Source organism: Trachypithecus francoisi, unplaced genomic scaffold (genome assembly GCF_009764315.1).
Source record: "Trachypithecus francoisi isolate TF-2019V2 unplaced genomic scaffold, Tfra_2.0 Contig01461, whole genome shotgun sequence".
NCBI lineage: Eukaryota > Metazoa > Chordata > Mammalia > Primates > Cercopithecidae > Trachypithecus > Trachypithecus francoisi.
The window spans coordinates 15,822,630-15,840,559 of NW_022681433.1; the positions used below are offsets into that span (position 1 = coordinate 15,822,630).

General features: G+C 44.6%; 1 protein-coding gene across 1 annotated transcript in view; it reads right to left on the reverse strand.

Annotated features, from left to right (window-relative positions):
• GTF3A (general transcription factor IIIA) overlaps positions 1 to 17,930 on the reverse strand; it is a 36,938-nt gene that overhangs the window by 283 nt on the left and 18,725 nt on the right. The window contains 9 exon segments of the mRNA XM_033233732.1: positions 216 to 275; positions 372 to 601; positions 7,313 to 7,393; positions 8,941 to 9,014; positions 11,116 to 11,204; positions 11,775 to 11,871; positions 14,459 to 14,559; positions 16,736 to 16,999; positions 17,001 to 17,246. Coding sequence (XP_033089623.1) covers positions 216 to 275; positions 372 to 601; positions 7,313 to 7,393; positions 8,941 to 9,014; positions 11,116 to 11,204; positions 11,775 to 11,871; positions 14,459 to 14,559; positions 16,736 to 16,999; positions 17,001 to 17,246 — 1,242 coding nt within the window.

The window sequence follows — 17,930 nt, forward strand, 5'->3', positions numbered from 1 at the left end:
CACGATTAGAATTCAAAGTCAAAATTATCTGAGTTAATTTTACAATAGTCATATGTACCAGCAGGTATAGTATACACCATTGCTTTATGAGGAAGTAAAGTCTTCAGCAGTAGTGCAGACTCACACAGTCAAGCAGCTGAAAAGAATTCCGGACTCCTTCTGGCTTTAAACAATTTCTGTTTGAAAACTAAGCTACCTAAGTAGTTTCAACTTACTTTGAGCTTCATTTTCTTCCTGTCAGGATCATGTACAACAGCATGCCTAGTGAGACTTTGCTAAAATGAAAGAAAGTTATTAATGAAATATTAATATGAAAACTGTGTTGTGAAAGCACAGACTACAGGACCGCGACTATGAGGGTGAATGCTTACTTTCATTGCAAATGTTTTGCCACAGCCGGCATGTTCACACACAAAAGGGCGCCTTTCCTCATGGAAGGAGAGGATATGGCTTTGGAGATTAAATACAGTTGTGTAGGTTCTTCCACAGCCTTCTCTTGGACAGCGACATACATCCCTCTCTGGGGCATGAGTTTTCATGTGTTGCTTAAGGTAATCTTTGCGTTTAAATGTTTTCTGGCATACTTCACATAGTATTTCCTCTGGTGGGACAGATAAACAAATTTTACCAGTTTCCCCAGATATCACCATTTAGAAAAAATTAATACATAAGTAACATTCGGTGCCTGCAAATACAAATCAGAAATTCCCAAGGAACCCCGGTTCTTATCACCTAGGAAGTTTGTCTCAATTCTCTGAAGTTCTTAAATGCCACAAAGTCATTGCTCACTTGCCAAGAGGCAGGGCTCTCAGCAAGGTGACTGTGGGGAGGTACAGAACATGAAGCAGACCAAACGGTGTCCTTCCTTGTCCCCCAGTATGCTGGGTACTATTCCACAGAACAGCAGTGCCTCCCGAAATTCTTCACTATATACCTGCCACTGCCTTCAGCATGCTAATTGTGCATGGAGGGGATGGCTCAGAGACCTAGCACAGCTCTGCTCACCTTTCCAACATCATACCCAGCACTTCACAAAGTATCATATAGAAACCATTTTACTGGTGGCGGAGCAAGATGGCCGAATAGGAACAGCTCCAGTCTCCAACTCCCAGCACGAGCGACACAGAAGACCGGTGATTTCTGCATTTTCAACTGAGGTACTGGGGTCATCTCACTAGGGAGTGCTGGACAATCGGTGCTGGTCAGCTGCTGCAGCCTGACCAGCAAGAGCTGAAGCAGGGCAAGGCATCGCCTCACCTAGGAAGCGCAAGGGGGAAGGGAATCCCTTTTCCTAGCCGGGGAACTGAGACACACAATACCTGGAAAATCGGGTAACTCCCACCCCAATAATGCGCTTTAAGCAAACGGGCACACCAGGAGATTATACCCACACCTGGCCGGGAGGGTCCCACACCCACGGAGCCTCCCTCATTGCTAGCACAGCATTCTGCGATCTAACAGCAAGGCAGCAGCAAGGCTGGGGGAGGGGCGCCCGCCATTGCTGAGGCTTAAGTAGGTAAACAAAGCTGCTGGGAAGCTCAAACTGGGTGGAGCTCACAGCAGCTCAAGGAAACCTGCCTGTCTCTGTAGACTCCACCTCTGGGGACAGGGCACAGCTAAACAACAACAAAAAAAGCAGCAGAATCCTCTGGAGACGCAACCGACTCTGTCTGACAGCTTTGAAGAGAGCAGTGGCTCTCCCCACACGGAGGTTGAGATCTGAGAAGGGATAGACTGCCTGCTCAAGTGGGTCCCTGACCCCTGAGTAGCCTAACTGGGAGACATCCCCCACTAAGGGCAGTCTAGTGTGAGACACCCCACACCTCACAGGGTAGAGTACACCCCTGAGAGGAAGCTTCCAAAGTAAGAATCAGACAGGTACACTCACTGTTCAGCAATATTCTATCTTCTGCAACCTCTGCTGCTGATACCCAGGCAAACAGGGTCTGAAGTGGACCTCAAGCAATCTCCAGCAGACCTACAGCTGAGGGTCCTGACTGTTAGAAGGAAAACTATCAAACAGGAAGGACACCTATACCAAAACCCCATCAGTACGTCACCATCATCAAAGACCAAAGGCAGATAAAACCACAAAGATGGGGAAAAAGCAGGGCAGAAAAGCTGGAAATTCAAAAAATAAGAGCGCATCTCCCCCTGCAAAGGAGCGCAGCCCATCACCAGCAACGGATCAAAGCTGGTCAGAGAATCACTTTGACGAGATGAGAGAAGAAGGCTTCAGTCCATCAAACTTCTCAGAGCTAAAGGAGGAATTATGTACCCAGCGCAAAGAAACTAAAAATCTTGAAAAAAGAGTGGAAGAATTGATAGCTAGAATAATAAATGCAGAGAAGGTCATAAACGAAATGACAGAGATGAAAACCATGACTCGAGAAATACGTGACAAATCCACAAGCTTCAGTAACGGACTTGATTAACTGGAAGAAAGACTATCAGCGATTGAGGATCAAATGAATGAAATGAAGCAAGAAGAGAAACCAAAAGAAAAAAGAAGAAAAAGAAATGAACAAAGCCTGCAAGAAGTATGGGATTATGTAAAAAGACCAAATCTACGTCTGATTGGGGTGCCTGAAAGTGAGGGGGAAAATGGAACCAAGTTGGAAAACACTCTTCAGGATATCATCCAGGAGAACTTCCCCAACCTAGTAGGGCAGGCCAACATTCAAATTCAGGAAATACAGAGAACGCCACAAAGATACTCCTCCAGAAGAGCAACTCCAAGACACATAATTGCCAGATTCACCAAAGTTGAAATGAAGGAAAAAATCTTAAGGGCAGCCAGAGAGAAAGGTCGGGTTACCCACAAAGGGAAGCCCATCAGACTAACAGCAGATCTCTCGGCAGAAACTCTACAAGCCAAGAGAGTGGGGGCCGATATTCAACGTTCTTAAAGAAAAGAATTTTAAACCCAGAAGTTCATATCCAGCCAAACTAAGTTTCATCAGTGAAGGAGAAATAAAATCCTTTACAGATAAGCAAATGCTTAGAGATTTTGTCACCACCAGGCCTGCCTTACAAGAGACCCTGAAGGAAGCCCTAAACATGGAAAGGAACAACCGGTACCAGCCATTGCAAAAACAGCCAAAATGTAAAGACCATCGAGGCTAGGAAGAAACTGCCTCAACTAACGAGCAAAATAACCAGTTAATATCATAATGGCAGGATCAAGTTCACACATAACAATATTAACCTTAAATGTTAATGGACTAAATGCTCCAATTAAAAGACACAGACTGGCAAACTGGATAGTCAAGACCCATCAGTCCGCTGTATTCAGGAGACCCATCTCACATGCAGAGACATACATAGGCTCAAAATAAAGGGATGGAGGAAGATCTACCAAGCAAATGGAGAACAAAAAAAAGCAGGGGTTGCAATCCTAGTCTCTGATAAAACACACCTTAAACCATCAAAGATCAAAAGAGACAAAGAAGGCCATTACATAATGGTAAAGGGATCAATTCAACAGGAAGAGCTAACTATCCTGAATATAGATGCACCCAATACAGGAGCACCCAGATTCATAAAGCAAGTCCTTAGAGACTTACAAAGAGACTTAGACTCCCATACAATAATAATGGGAGACTTCAACACTCCACTGTCAACATTAGACAGATCAACGAGACAGAAAGTTAACAAGGATATCCAGGAATTGAACTCATCTCTGCACCAAGCGGACCTAATAGACATCTACAGAACTCTCCACCCCAAATCAATAGAATATATTCTTCTCAGCACCACACGCACTTATTCCAAATTGACCACATAATTGGAAGTAAAGCACTCCTCAGCAAATGTAAAAGAACAGAAATTATAACAAACTGTCTCTCAGACCACAGTGCAATCAAACTAGAACTCAGGACTAAGAAAATCAAAACCGCTCAACTACATGGAAACTGAACAACCTGCTCCTGAATGACTACTGGGTACATAACGAAATGAAGGCAGAAATAAAGATGTTCTTTGAAACCAATGAGAACAAAGATACAACATACCAGAATCTCTGGGACACATTTAAAGCAGTGTGTAGAGGGAAACTTATAGCACTAAATGCCCACAAGAGAAAGCTAGAAAGATCTAAAATTGACTCTCTAACATCACAATTAAAAGAACTAGAGAAGCAAGAGCAAACACATTCAAAAGCTAGCAGAAGGTAAGAAATAACTAAGATCAGAGCAGAACTGAAGGAGATAGAGACACAAAAAACCCTCCAAAAAATCAATGAATCCAGGAGTTGGTTTTTTGAAAAGATCAACAAATTGACAGACCGCTAGCAAGACTAATAAAGAAGAAAAGAGAGAAGAATCAAATAGACACAATAAAAAATGATAAAGGGGATATCACCACCGACCCCACAGAAATACAAACTACCATCAGAGAATACTATAAACACCTCTACGCAAATCAACTAGAAAATCTAGAAGAAATGGATAATTTCCTGGACACTTACACTCTTCCAAGACTAAACCAGGAAGAAGTTGAATCCCTGAATAGACCAATAGCAGGCTCTGAAATTGAGGCAATAATTAATAGCCTACCAACCAAAAAAGTCCAGGACCAGATGGATTCACAGCTGAATTCTACCAGAGGTACAAGGAGGAGCTGGTACCATTCCTTCTGAAACTATTCCAATCAATAGAAAAAGAGGGAATCCTCCCTAACTCATTTTATGAGGCCAACATCATCCTGATACCAAAGCCTGGGAGAGAGACAACAAAAAAAGAAAATTTTAGAACAATATCCCTGATGAACATCGATGCAAAAATCCTCAATAAAATACTGGCAAACCGGATTCAGCAGCACATCAAAAAGCTTATCCACCATGATCAAGTGGGCTTCATCCCTGGGATGCAAGGCTGGCTCAACATTCGCAAATCAATAAACGTAATCCAGCATATAAACAGAACCAAAGACAAGAACCACATCATTATCTCAATAGGTGCAGAAAAGGCTTTTGACAGAATTCAACAGCCCTTCATGCTAAAAACGCTCAATAAATTCGGTATTGATGGAACATACCTCAAAATAATAAGAGCTATTTATGACAAACCCACAGCTAATATCATACTGAATGGGCAAAAACTGGAAAAATTCCCTTTGAAAACTGGCACAAGACAGGGATGCCCTCTCCACCACTCCTATTCAACATAGTGTTGGAAGTTCTGGCTAGGGCAATCAGACAAGAGAAAGAAATCAAGGGTATTCAGTTAGGAAAAGAAGAAGTCAAATTGTCCCTGTTTGCAGATGACATGATTGTATATTTAGAAAACCCCTGTCTCAGCCCAAAATCTCCTTAAGCTGATAAGCAACTTTAGCAAAGTCTCAGGATACAAAATTAATGTGCAAAAATCACAAGCATTCTTATACACCAGTAACAGACAAGCAGAGAGCCAAATCAGGAATGAACTTCCATTCACAATTGCTTCAAAGAGAATAAAAAACACTAGGAATCCAACTTACAAGGGATGTAAAGGACCTCTTCAAGGAGAACTACAAACCACTGCTCAGTGAAATCAAAGAGGACACAAACAATGGAAGAACATACCATGCTCATGGATAGGAAGAATCAATATCGTGAAAATGGCCATACTGCCCAAGGTAATTTATAGATTCAATGCCATCCCCATCAAGCTACCAATGAGTTTCTTCACAGAATTGGAAAAAAACGGCTTTAAAGTTCATATGGAACCAAAAAAGAGTCCGCATTGCCAAGACAATCCTAAGTCAAAAGAACAAAGCTGGAGGCATCACACTACCTGACTTCAAACTATACTACAAGGCTACAGTAACCAAAACAGCATGGTACTGGTACCAAAACAGAGATATAGACCAATGGAACAGAACAGAGTCCTCAGAAAAATATACCACACATCTACAGCCATCTGATCTTGACAAACCTGAGAGAAACAAGAAATGGGAAAGGATTCCCTATTAATAAATGGTGCTGGGAAAATGGCTAGCCATAAGTAGAAAGCTGAAACTAGATCCTTTCCTTACCCCTTATACGAAGATTAATTCAAGATGGATTAGAGACTTAAATGTTAGACCTAAAACCATAAAAACCCTAGGAAAACCTAGGTAGTACCATTCAGGACATAGGCATGGGCAAGGACTTCATGTCTAAAACACCAAAAGCAATGGCAGCAAAAGCCAAATTGACAAATGGGATCTAATTAAACTAAAGAGCTTCTGCACAGCAAAAGAAACTACCATCAGACTGAACAGGCAACCTACAGAATGGGAGAAAATTTTTGCAATCTACTCATCTGACAAAGGGCTAATATCCAGAACCTACAAAGAACTAACAAATTTACAAGAAAAAAACAACCCCATCAAAAAGTGGGGAAAGGATATGAACAGACATTTCTCAAAAGAAGACATTCATACAGCCAACAGACACATGAAAAAATGCTCATCACTGGCCATCAGAGAAATGCAAATCAAAACCACAATGAGATACCATCTCACACCAGTTAGAATGGCAATCATTAAAAAGTCAGGAAACAACAGGTGCTGGAGAGGATGTGGAGAAATAGGAACACTTTTACACTGTTGGTGGGACTGTAAACTAGTTCAACCATTATGGAAAACAGTATGGCAATTCCTCAAGGATCTAGAACTAGATGTACCATATGACCCAGCCATCCCACTGGGTATATACACAAAGGATTAAAATCATGCTGCTATAAAGACACATGCACACGTATGTTTACTGCGGCACTATTCACAATAGCAAAGACTTGGAATCAACCCAAATGTCCATCTGTGACAGACTGGATTAAGAAAATGTGGCACATATACACCATGGAATACTATGCAGCCGTAAAAAAGGATGAGTTTGCATCCTTTGTAGGGACATGGATGCAGCCGGAAACCATCATTCTTAGCAAACTATCACAAGAACAGAAAACCAAACACCGCATGTTCTCACTCATAGGTGGGAACTGAACAATGAGATCACTTGGACTCGGGAAGGGGAACATCACACTCCGGGGCCTATTATGGGGGCGGGGGGGAGGGGGGAGGGATTGCATTGGGAGTTATACCTGATATAAATGACGAATTGATGGGTGCTGATGAGTTGATGGGTGCAGCACACCAACATGGCACAAGTATACATATGTAACAAACCTGCATGTTATGCACATGTACCCTAGAACTTAAAAGTATAATTAAAAAAAAAAAAAAAAACCTTTTTACTTTAAAGCACACAGCATTTCACTCTTAAGAAGCACAGAACGAGTTCTGTAGGGACAAACATTTGCACCATGCCTGCCATTCATGCCTGCCTTACCTTTATGGGTTTCTCTCACGTGTTTCAGAAGTTCTGTCCATGTTTTTGCCACAAAGGAACATCCTTTTTGACATACATAGCCTATGTAAAAAAATGGGTGCATTGTCTGTCATGAATATTCATTGTAAACACTGACCATAACTACACAGAAAACTTAGGTGCCTATGTAATTTTCTGTTCCCCTCTTAATAGTATTCAAGTCAGCCTCCTGAGATGGGAATAAAAACTAATTTTATGTTATAGTAAAACTGAACAGTGGCACAGCAAGGTGCCTCCCTTTAAGGATTTCACCTTCCTGTGAAGCAAACTTCACAGTGTTCGCATCTTCTCAGCATGATCATGGAATAGGCAAACTTCACAGGAAGGATGCTGTTCCCTCTCTCAGCGTCCTCAGGAAGTTGGGTGGGCTGTGTATGGACTCCTATCTCCACGTCTTAATTTCCCTTCCCCTGCCTGCTCTATTCTTGCCTCTATTTTCCTCAGCAGATATACTCTGTGGTTGGTCCCTTGTCTGTGGCACAGCACCAGTACCAACTCTCAGTAGTGTTACCATGCCCAACCCTGGCTTCCTCTAGTCTGGCCATCTTGTGTCATACTGCACAAAAAAAGTAGGGTACATTACATTTTAACTCGATCACAAAACAAAAGTTTTGTTTTTTTTTTGAGACGGAGTCTCGCTCTGCCGCCCGGGCTGGAGTGCAGTGGCCGGATCTCAGCTCACTGCAAGCTCCGCCTCCCGGGTTCCCGCCATTCTCCTGCCTCAGCCTCCCGAGTAGCTGGGACTACAGGCGCCCGCCACCTCGCCCAGGTAGCTTTTTATATTTTTTAGTCGAGACGGGGTTTCACCGTGTTAGCCAGGATGGTCTCGATCTCCTGACCTCGTGATCCGCCCGTCTCGGCCTCTCAAAGTGCTTTTTTTTTTTAAAGAGTACAACTAAGGAAGAAAATAAACTGGAAGGACCCAGAGAAAAACACTGAATAACAAGGGATATGTGCAAAGCACTGAAATGGGATTAATAAGTATACAACAGCAAGGCTGAGTTCCACCCAACTAGAAACTAAAAACAATCAGGCTGCCTCTCACTGTTACTAACCTCCTAAAAAAAAAAATCATAAATTCTAGGACCTAGGAAATTGAAATACAGATTAGCAAAAATCCCTCAAGGAAACAGGTAATAGATTCAAGTAGTTAATGTCATCAAGTCTTTTTTTTTTTTTTTTTTAGAAGTGTAACATCTGAAGGCTCTCAAAATGTCACCCTATTATCCAAGCCTTGTGAATGGTCAACAAGGAAAAGAATGGCACGGGCAGTAAATATTAAAAGAAGAGGTTAAAAATGACAGAAGCAATCAAAGCCATGGCTGGAGCATCAGCACATTCGTCAGTGTAACGTGTACCCAGGCACTTGTGAACAAATAACACATTCCATGTTAACAGCAATGACACGGTACTGGAAAAACAGACATAGACAGAGCCTCTTTGGGCAAGAATGTAAGACCTAAATAAGCAGGGTGCTGTCCCCTGCCCACAGAGTTCCCTTCTTTTCAGCGTCATCACGGAACAGATTCAGAGGCACCCAGGATTTGGCGTCCCCCTCAGAGGAGCACACCCAGGCTGTCCGTACACACCCTCGTGGGTCTTGGCATGTCGTTTCAGCTTGCTGGGTGATGCAAAGTGTTTCCCACATCCTTCCTGGGTACACCTGCATTGGCAACACATGAGGTATTAGCCGATCCATTTTCACAGAGAACTCCACTCAGGGTCAATGGCACTTTGTCCTGTTTCTCCCACCGAAGTCTCCCCTCTTCCCATAACCAAACCCATGTTAAAATGTAGACCTCATCACAGGTGAGATTCAAGTTATTTGACCAGCTTTAGGGCAAAACAAACTGTTGCAGGAAAAAGTCACGTTACTTTTTTTAACCCAATTAAACAGTTTTCATCTTTATACCTCCGAAAATATAGTCTGCTTTCATGGTTACAAAAAGATACTTCGAGAGGTTATCTGACTTGGCTTAGGTAAACCCCTAAGCCATTCTGAATCACTTGTGACTAGCTTTCCTAATGATGGTGCACAGGGGGTGTGCAAGAGAGCACAGCGGTAGATGCATCTGCCTCTGGTGAGCAATAAAAAGCACGTGCCCCCTCTGTGCTAAAGCCATCAGCAGCAAAGAAGCAGCAGCAGACCCACAAGCAAGGAGAAGCAGGGTCACTGCAGCAACTCCAAGGCACAAGGCAGCCTGTGCAAGCTGAGGGAAACTGCCGGATGGCCAGAGCCATGCAGAGAGCCACTGGCCCTTTTGCAGGTCTACCCAACTTGTCCAGCCACCCTCACGTTCCTCAAAAAACCCTCTCTAACTGCAAATAAACCCAATTACTTGTTTTGTTCTACAGGAAAAGCATAACGAATGTCTCCATAATGACATTTCATATAGTTGCACAGGCTCTATTTGAATAGTTAAGTAATCTCGCAGCCTTTAAGCTTAACTACAACTAGAATAATCTCAAAAATTATTTTCAAACACATTAAATATTTCTTTTAGAGCAAAGTAAACCTTTAAAATGCTCCCAATATGTAAATGTACATATGCAGTACATATTATCAGAAAAATGCTGTTTAGGAAGCTTTCAGATTTGTCCCACCGTTGCTTTAAATTTCAATGGCTTTTCAGGTTACAAGTGTTTTTTCATTACATGGATAAACCCTATAGTGGTGCTGAGATGTTAGTGCACCAGTCACTCAAGCAGCATACACTGTACCCAACGTGTAGTCTTTCATCCTTCACCCCCTCCCCGAACTCCCCACTCCAAATCCCCAAAGTGCATTAAATCACTCTGTCTTTTTGGCCTCATAGCTTAGCGCCCACTTGGTGAAAACTATGGTATTTGGTTTTCCATTCCTGAGCTACTTCACTGAGAATAATGGCCTCCAGCTCCATCCAAGCTGCTGCAAAAGACATCATTTCGTTCCCTTTTATGGCTGTGTAGTATTCCATGGTGTATATACACCACATTTTCTTTACTCATTGGTCAGTGGGCACTTAAATTGGCTCCATGTGTTTGCAGTTGTGAACTGTGCTGCTATAAACATATGTGCATGTGTCTTTTTCATATAGTGACTTCTTTTCCTTTGACTAGACTTCAGGTTATACTACGAGGCTACAGTTACCAAAACAGAGTGGTACTGGTATAAAAACAGGCATTTAGACCAATGGAACAAAACAGAAAACCCAGAAATAAAGCCAAATACTTACAGCCAACTGATCTTGAACAAAGCATATACAAACATAAACTGGGGAAAGGACTCCCTATTCATAAATGGTGCTGGAAAAACTGGGTCCCTATCTCTCACCTTACACAAAAATCAGCTCAAATTAAATTTATGACCTGAAACCATAAATATAATTCAAGAAAAAAAATTGGAAAAAACTCCTGGACATCAGCCTAGGCAAAGAATTCTTACTAAGACCCTGACAGCAAATGCAACAAAAACAGAAATAAATAAATGGGACCTAATTAAAAAGCTTCTGCACTGCAAAACAAATAATCAGCAAACAGACAACCACAGAGTGGGAGAAAATATTGGCACATTATGCATCCAGTAAGAATGTATATCCAGAATCTACAGAGAAATCAGCAAGAAAAACAATCCATCAAAAAGTGGGCAAAGGATATGAACAGACATTTCTCAAAAGATATATAAATAGCCAAAAAGCATGAAACAATGCTCAACACCACCCTTGCATTTCCAATCTTATTCACACCTAGAATCCAAGGGATTTTCAGCCACATGAAGTACCTACTTGAACAGAGGTTCACTGGTGTGCTGGCACTGATGGATTTTCAGCTGCTGATGTTTCTTAAAGGCCTTCCTACAGTCTTCAAAACTGCACTGTTAATTTTAAATTGTAAAGGCTCGTTAGTCTTATGGAAAGTCAAAAAAAAAAAATCAACAGTTCATAACAGAATCCTCAAGATAAAACTATTTTGGAGATTATATAATTGTTACTTTCACCCTTTTTGTTACTGTAAAATTCTGCTTTATCTCAAAAAGATTTGAAGAACCATATGACATTTGAAAAAGGAAAAATGTTTCCATTGGAATAGTCTCCCAGTACACTTTAATTTGCACAATGTTTGCTTCCAAAATAAAACCTTTATCATTATGATGGCATTAAGTAAATTCGGACATTTGACAGACAAAATTGGGTTGACGAAAACTTTATTTTTCACTTTTATTTTTTAGAGACAGGGTATCTCTCTGTTACCCCAAAATTTTTTGTTTTGTTTTCTGTTTTTGTTTTTTTTCAGAGACAGCATGTCACTGTTGTTTCCCAGGCTGGTCTCAATTTCCTGGCCTCAAGCTATGATTATAGGCTTGAGCCACCGCACCTGGCTGAAAATGTCAGCAACACAGGCAGTAAGTGTAAAAATAAATTTAAGCATATAAAATCATACTTACTATATATTGTTTTTGTTGATTTTCATGTTTGCGTTCAAAATGTTTCTTCAAGTTTGATTTTGTGTTGAATTTTTGATCACAGCCACTAGCTGCACAACTGTAAGAAGTTGTATAAACCAAAATATTAATAAACCAAGGGAAAAGAAGTTTTAAGACACACATATCCTCCTACTTTATAAAAGCTAATTATTCCAAAGAACAGTAATACTATCAAATAGTCTTAGCGAATTCCAAAGTGTTAAGCCATACCACATAGACCTTTCAACCTGATGACGATCATGTAACAAGATGCTTTTTCATATTAGGCTTCTGAAATCATACACACTACATCAGTCATCTTTTATACACACTGGGCAAAAGCCTACACCAGGCCTAAATCATGCTTAAGGTAAATTATTCTCAGCTTAGAATCTGACAACCTTAATGCTGCTTGAGATGTCATTATAAACTGCATTTCCGGAAAGGCCTCAATAAAACTTGTCTGGGCTTATCATTAGAGGTGAAACAGATACTTAGAGCAGAACCATAACCATTATATTCCCTGGCTTATCAAGCCATTCTAGTTCTTATCTTGGCATCTTGGCTTTGAATGATCTAAATCCTCTGCAAAGCCGTTTTTTTTTTTTTTCCAAAAGAAAATCTGTGCCTCTTGTGATGAGCCTTTGTAAGCTTGAGGGATGAAGCAGGACTTCCCTTCCCAGCATCAATCTTAGCCATCACTCACTGATAACCCTAGGGCAGGCACTGCCCATTCCTAGGGCCAAGCAGAGACAAACAAGCCAGCAGTGACCATGGGAGGCACAGCGCAGAGGCCCACAAATGGGAGAGACCCTAGAAGCCCCCACTAACTGCAGGGACAGAATGCTGAGTGTTAGCTGGGCAGGCAGGCAGCCAACAGTAAGCGCACTCTCCGGCCTCCCCTGCAATGAGGGCGGCTCAAGGCTAAGTCCAGCCCACCTCTCTAAATAAGGGGGCGTGCCTCTTACGTCCTTTCCTCCTTCCTGCCAGCAAGCATGCTTATGCAACAGCTGGGCCCTAACAGATAGCACAGTGAGGTTGAAACCCAAGATGAAGATGGCAGAGACCAGTTAGAAGGGGCTCCAGAGCTCCTGCCTCTGTATTTCTGTACTTCAGTCACACAAAACAAAGAGCCCATCTTATTGAAGCATCTCTTATGCTGGGTTTCTTGCCATTCTTCACCCTAAACCTGACACAGGCATCTAACCCAACCGAGTGTGGGGCAGGAGGACAGGCGGGGAAGAGTCCTGACAGGAACCCAGTGGGCGTGAGAGACCCCGGCACACTTGGAGAGAGGGCTGGTTAGTTCGCAGAGCTGGAGCACAACTTCATGCCTGCAAGTCAAGCAAAAGGGCAAGAGAAGCAGAAAAAGACCAAATCACACAGGTCACTGTAGGACACACTTGGAACCTGGACTTCCTATGTAGGCCATGCTTGAAAGCACCGCACAGCTTTAAGGGAAGCATGTGGGAGGGCACTGGGGGAGAGGGCTGGCCTACAGACTGTCATTCCGGCCAAAGGAAGGGACTGAGATGAGACGGTGGCTGCTGGATCTGATGGGTCAGTTACACGACCTGGCAACCCACCTGTTGCAAGGGATGGGAGAAAGAATGGAGAGTCCAGGGAGCTGCCTTATCTTTGCTATGGGTCACTGGACAGACAGCGAGTCCACCTCTCCAGACAAGACCATGAGAGAAGATCAAAGAGAAAAGTGAGTTCAGTTTGACTGTGACAAATTTGGGCCATATGGAATTTTTTATTTTTTTAATAGAGATTGACCTGACCATCTTGCCCAGCCTCAAAGCAATTGCTTGGCCTCAAAGCAATCCTCCCACCTCAGCCTCTCAAAGTGATGGGATTACAGGCTTGCGCCACCACACCCAGCCTACCACATGGAATTTAAGAAGACACAGAGACAGCCAGGTAGTGCTGTCCCGAGCAGTGGGAAATGGGGATCTGTGGCTAAAGAGGGGCACGGTCTGGGCTAGAGCACAAGCTGGAAGAGTCACTGTCCAGTAGTTCCTGGTTGCATGGCATTTCCTACCATATCCACCCCCTACTTGGCCAGGACCCCCCACTGCTGCCAAACCAGATGACATTTTTAGTTTTGTTATGTAACTTTTAAGACTTCTTTACAAATAAGAACAAATACAAATATAGTTGCTTCCTGCCTACCCAACACCCACTACTCACCCCTCCCCTGACCCCCTAGCTTTTTTACACACATAAAGGTAGGCTACGGAGGACTCTTCTGCACCTTGGTTTTTCAATTAAAGTGCCCTGGTGATTTTCTCATGGCTTTGCAGAGAACATCTGCATTCATTTTCCTGGCTGTAGGGTATCCCACTGTGTTGATATACTTTAACTTGTCCCCACTCATGAGCATTTTAGCTGCTAAGATTACAGGCACAAACCACCACCCCTGACTAATTTTTGTATTTTTGTAGATATGGGGTTTCGCCATGTTGCCCACGTTTGTCTCAAACTCCTGGGTTCAAGTGATCTGCCCGTCTCCGCCTCCCAAAGTGCTGGGATTACAGGCATGAGCCACTGCACCCTGCCAGGCTTCACATTCCTGATCTCGTGAGTTAACAATCAGTCTTCTTACCAGGTCTATATGCCCAACACAGCCCACTTCAAAAGCCTAAAACCAGGTCTCTACTTACACAAACGGCTTTTCTCCAGTGTGAGTCAGAATGTGGCGGCTCAGATGGTAGTCCCTGATGAAGGCCTTGCCACACCCTTCATAGTCACAAACAAATGGTCTCTAGCAAGAAAAAAGAAAAAGCATGTCACCCCTGCACTAGTTAGTAACTCTGGTATTATTTAAAAGCTTAAACTGCCTAGTGTTAAGGCCACAGGCTTCCTATGCAGGGGGGGTTTCCACTCGGTAAGAGCTGCGCACCTGCTCCAAGACACAGTGTTCCTGCACGAAGTGACGCAACATAAACGCCACAACTTCTCACAAAGTCACTACAAAGATTTTTGTTCTATGAACAGCATTTCAAATAAGCAGGCGTAGCATTTTTAACTTGCTCCCAACCTGGCAGCAGGCTTTCACAGGGCATCTTAAAGATGCCCTGGCTGTTAGCACGGCTTGTCTGCACAGATCCCCACCGCCGCATGATTTAACATGTAACAAGCAAGCCTAGGGCAGAGGAATGAGGGAGGCCTGTCTCATCCCAGACAAGCCCAGTGTCTGTGCTAAGAGAAGGCCAAGCACAGCTATAGGAAAGTGTGTCACACCTGAAAAAGCTCACAGGTGCCAGGGCGAAGCAAACAAAACAGCTCAACACCCTAAATGCAACCACCTTTTGTGATCCAGGGGTTGGGAGGGGGTGACTCATTTTGAATCTATAGTAAAACCCAAACACACACCCAAATAACCAGTTTGGTGCATCTAACTATGAAAAGCATACCACCAAGGTGTCCAGGAGGGAGGTACCCAGGCCTCCATGAGAGTACTAGGAGTAAAACAAGCAAACAGGTACACAGTGAGCTGTATCACCAGGGCAGAGCCACAGAACCTTGCACAGTGGCAGGCGTGGAGTAGGCTCAATAAACGTGTCAAATTAATCTACATGAGAGATTTGGGACAACAAAGATGACTCCAAGTTTTTCAACCTGTATTAAGGAAACTGGTAGTGGCAGTATCCAAAATACAGCACAAGGTCTAAAAGGAAAGGCAAGCTTTTATTTGGATCTACTGGTAATACGGAGCCCAGAATTTAGAGGCTAGAACGGGCAAGAAGAAGGGAGAGGAGCAAAGCATAAAGGATGTTATGAGTGATGCCAGTGGCTACAAAAGACTGCAAGAGGGAGTGGGTGGGGTGGAAATGCAGAGGGCAGAAGAGGATCCAGTGAAAAGGGCAGACGAGGAAGAGGAAAGAACCAGAAAAGGTCTCAAGGAGGACGCCGTCGACCTTCCAGTGCTGGAGAGGGTAAGGAATGAGGCCCATGAGGACACCTGGAGGAGGTGGCCCATAAATTAGAGGAGGTACAAGGGGCAAAGGTATGGACTGCAGCCCAGTGGTTTAAAAATTAAGGGCCTTAAGCTGAGGCAGTGGGAAGCCTAGCTCTGCCAAAAACTGAGAAGGTGGGCAGATTCCTCGACCTCCATGACCCTCGTTTTCCTCACTTGTGTGTGACATGGGCTGCCACGTCCTATCATGGTATCTGACATTCTCCTGCCCTCAAAATAAAATCCAAACTCCTACTAGACTTCTCAGAACTCATATCGTGATCTCCGCACCTAAACACACACACCTGCCTCCCACCCCGAGGGCCACAGGCTCCCTTTGCGTTCTCTCTGCCCAGCTCAAATGTCTGCATGGCTAGATGCTTCTTACTCGGCTCACACAGAGAGGGCTTTCCTGACCACAACCCTGCATGTCATTCCCACCTATCCTGTGGTCGGCTCGACCCAGGAACGAAGGTCCATGGCAGCAGAAACCCTAGGTTTGCCTGCTTTGCTCACTGCTCTCTCCAGTGTGGAGTTAGGAAGAAATGAGCACATGCTGCTTTCACGACCCCCGGTACATGTAACCCATCTTCTGTACCAACTCCAGGGGCCAGTAATTGGCAGGTGTCTAGTAGTGGTGGCCCCCTCAAACCTCGCACTTATTTGCAGACTACCGGAGACACTTGGCTGGCCGAGACTCACGATCAAACAAGGGGAAATGATTGCTTAGTAAGCCCCGAGCCCCTGGCATAGATACCAAGGTCGCAGAACGAAGGTCCTAGAACTTCTTGTCTACTTCCTCAGCTTCTTCCCTAAGTCCACGATGTTAAAGCTGAACGCCCCGCACAACGGGGCCTGAGGCCCTGGCCATGACTGCAGTGGCTGCTGGGGGGCCACGCGCCCTTCCCAGGCCGCTGGGCAGAGCCCACTGGCGAGCCACCGCCATCCCTAGGTTCAGGGTTGGCCGCCTCGCCCCCCTCACCTCCCCCGTGTGCTTGCACAGGTGCGCGTCAAGCTTCCAGGCCTTGCTGTAATTGGCGCTGCAGTCAGGGAAGGAGCAGATGAACCTCCTGGGAAGCGCGGGGCGCGGCGGGGTCGGAGCTGAGCTCTCGCCGGCTGCGATGAACGCTTCAGCGATGGTCAGGGACGACACCGACTCCGCGACCACGGCCGGCGGATCCAGGGCGCTGGCGCCTCCACGCCCCGGGCCAGGCGCGCTGCCATGTGCCGAGACACGTGCCGGGAACCCGCGCGCCCGGCCAACTGCTCCAGGCGGAACCTTCGCGCGACGCCGGCACACTTCCGGGAGCGCGCGGGGGCACCAGGCCCCGCCCCGCGCCGGCGCCGCGGCTGCGCTTGCTCCGGGAGATCGCGCATGCGCCAGGCAGGGCCGCCGTCGCCCCCCCCCTTGCCCCGCGCCCCGCCCCTCCCGCCGTGGATAAGAGGCGGGGCTTCTGCGTCCTTTGCAAAAGGCTAGTGCGTTTCACAGGCAACTCAAATCTTCAAGGCACTGCTTAAATGGGACTTGTTTCCCGTCCTCCAGTACACTCTGGAAAGCACTAGCCTTACACAATTTGTTAGCCTGTTGCCACATTGCTAATGTGTCCTCTTTGTGGATTCGTTTCCTTGCATGCTCTACATGCTTCCTCTGCAAGCCCCAGCTCAGAGGTTCCTAAGCTCAGATTCACGTGGAGAGCTTTACAAAATTCCGAACCTCTAAAAGAATAAATACAGATGTCTCCTCATCCTACCCTTCCCCAGCCCCGCAAACTGACCAGGTGGTTGGAAAAAAAAATAAAGGAAAAATTTGGGAACACTGCCCTGGAGTCTTGATGACCTGCTGGAAACAAATCTCCAGGTGACTCAGTGCATATTAAAACCTGAGAAGCCCTTTTGAGACGCCTGAATGAATATAAGTATCTTAGTTTATGAGGACCACGTGCCTAAAAAACGTCCTTGGGTACAGGTAACTGGCAGGATGATTTGTGGGATGATCGCCAGATCCATATTTTTCACATCCTGCATTATTCCAAATCATTAAGCCCTTGTCGGAATCTGATGAACAGGTCCCTGCACAGCAGTGCAGTTCTGGAAACAAGCCAGGGCTTAACATCAGAGCTTATGAACTGAGTATTCCAGTTCATGAACACTCCTTTGCCTCAGTCTCCTCATCTTGA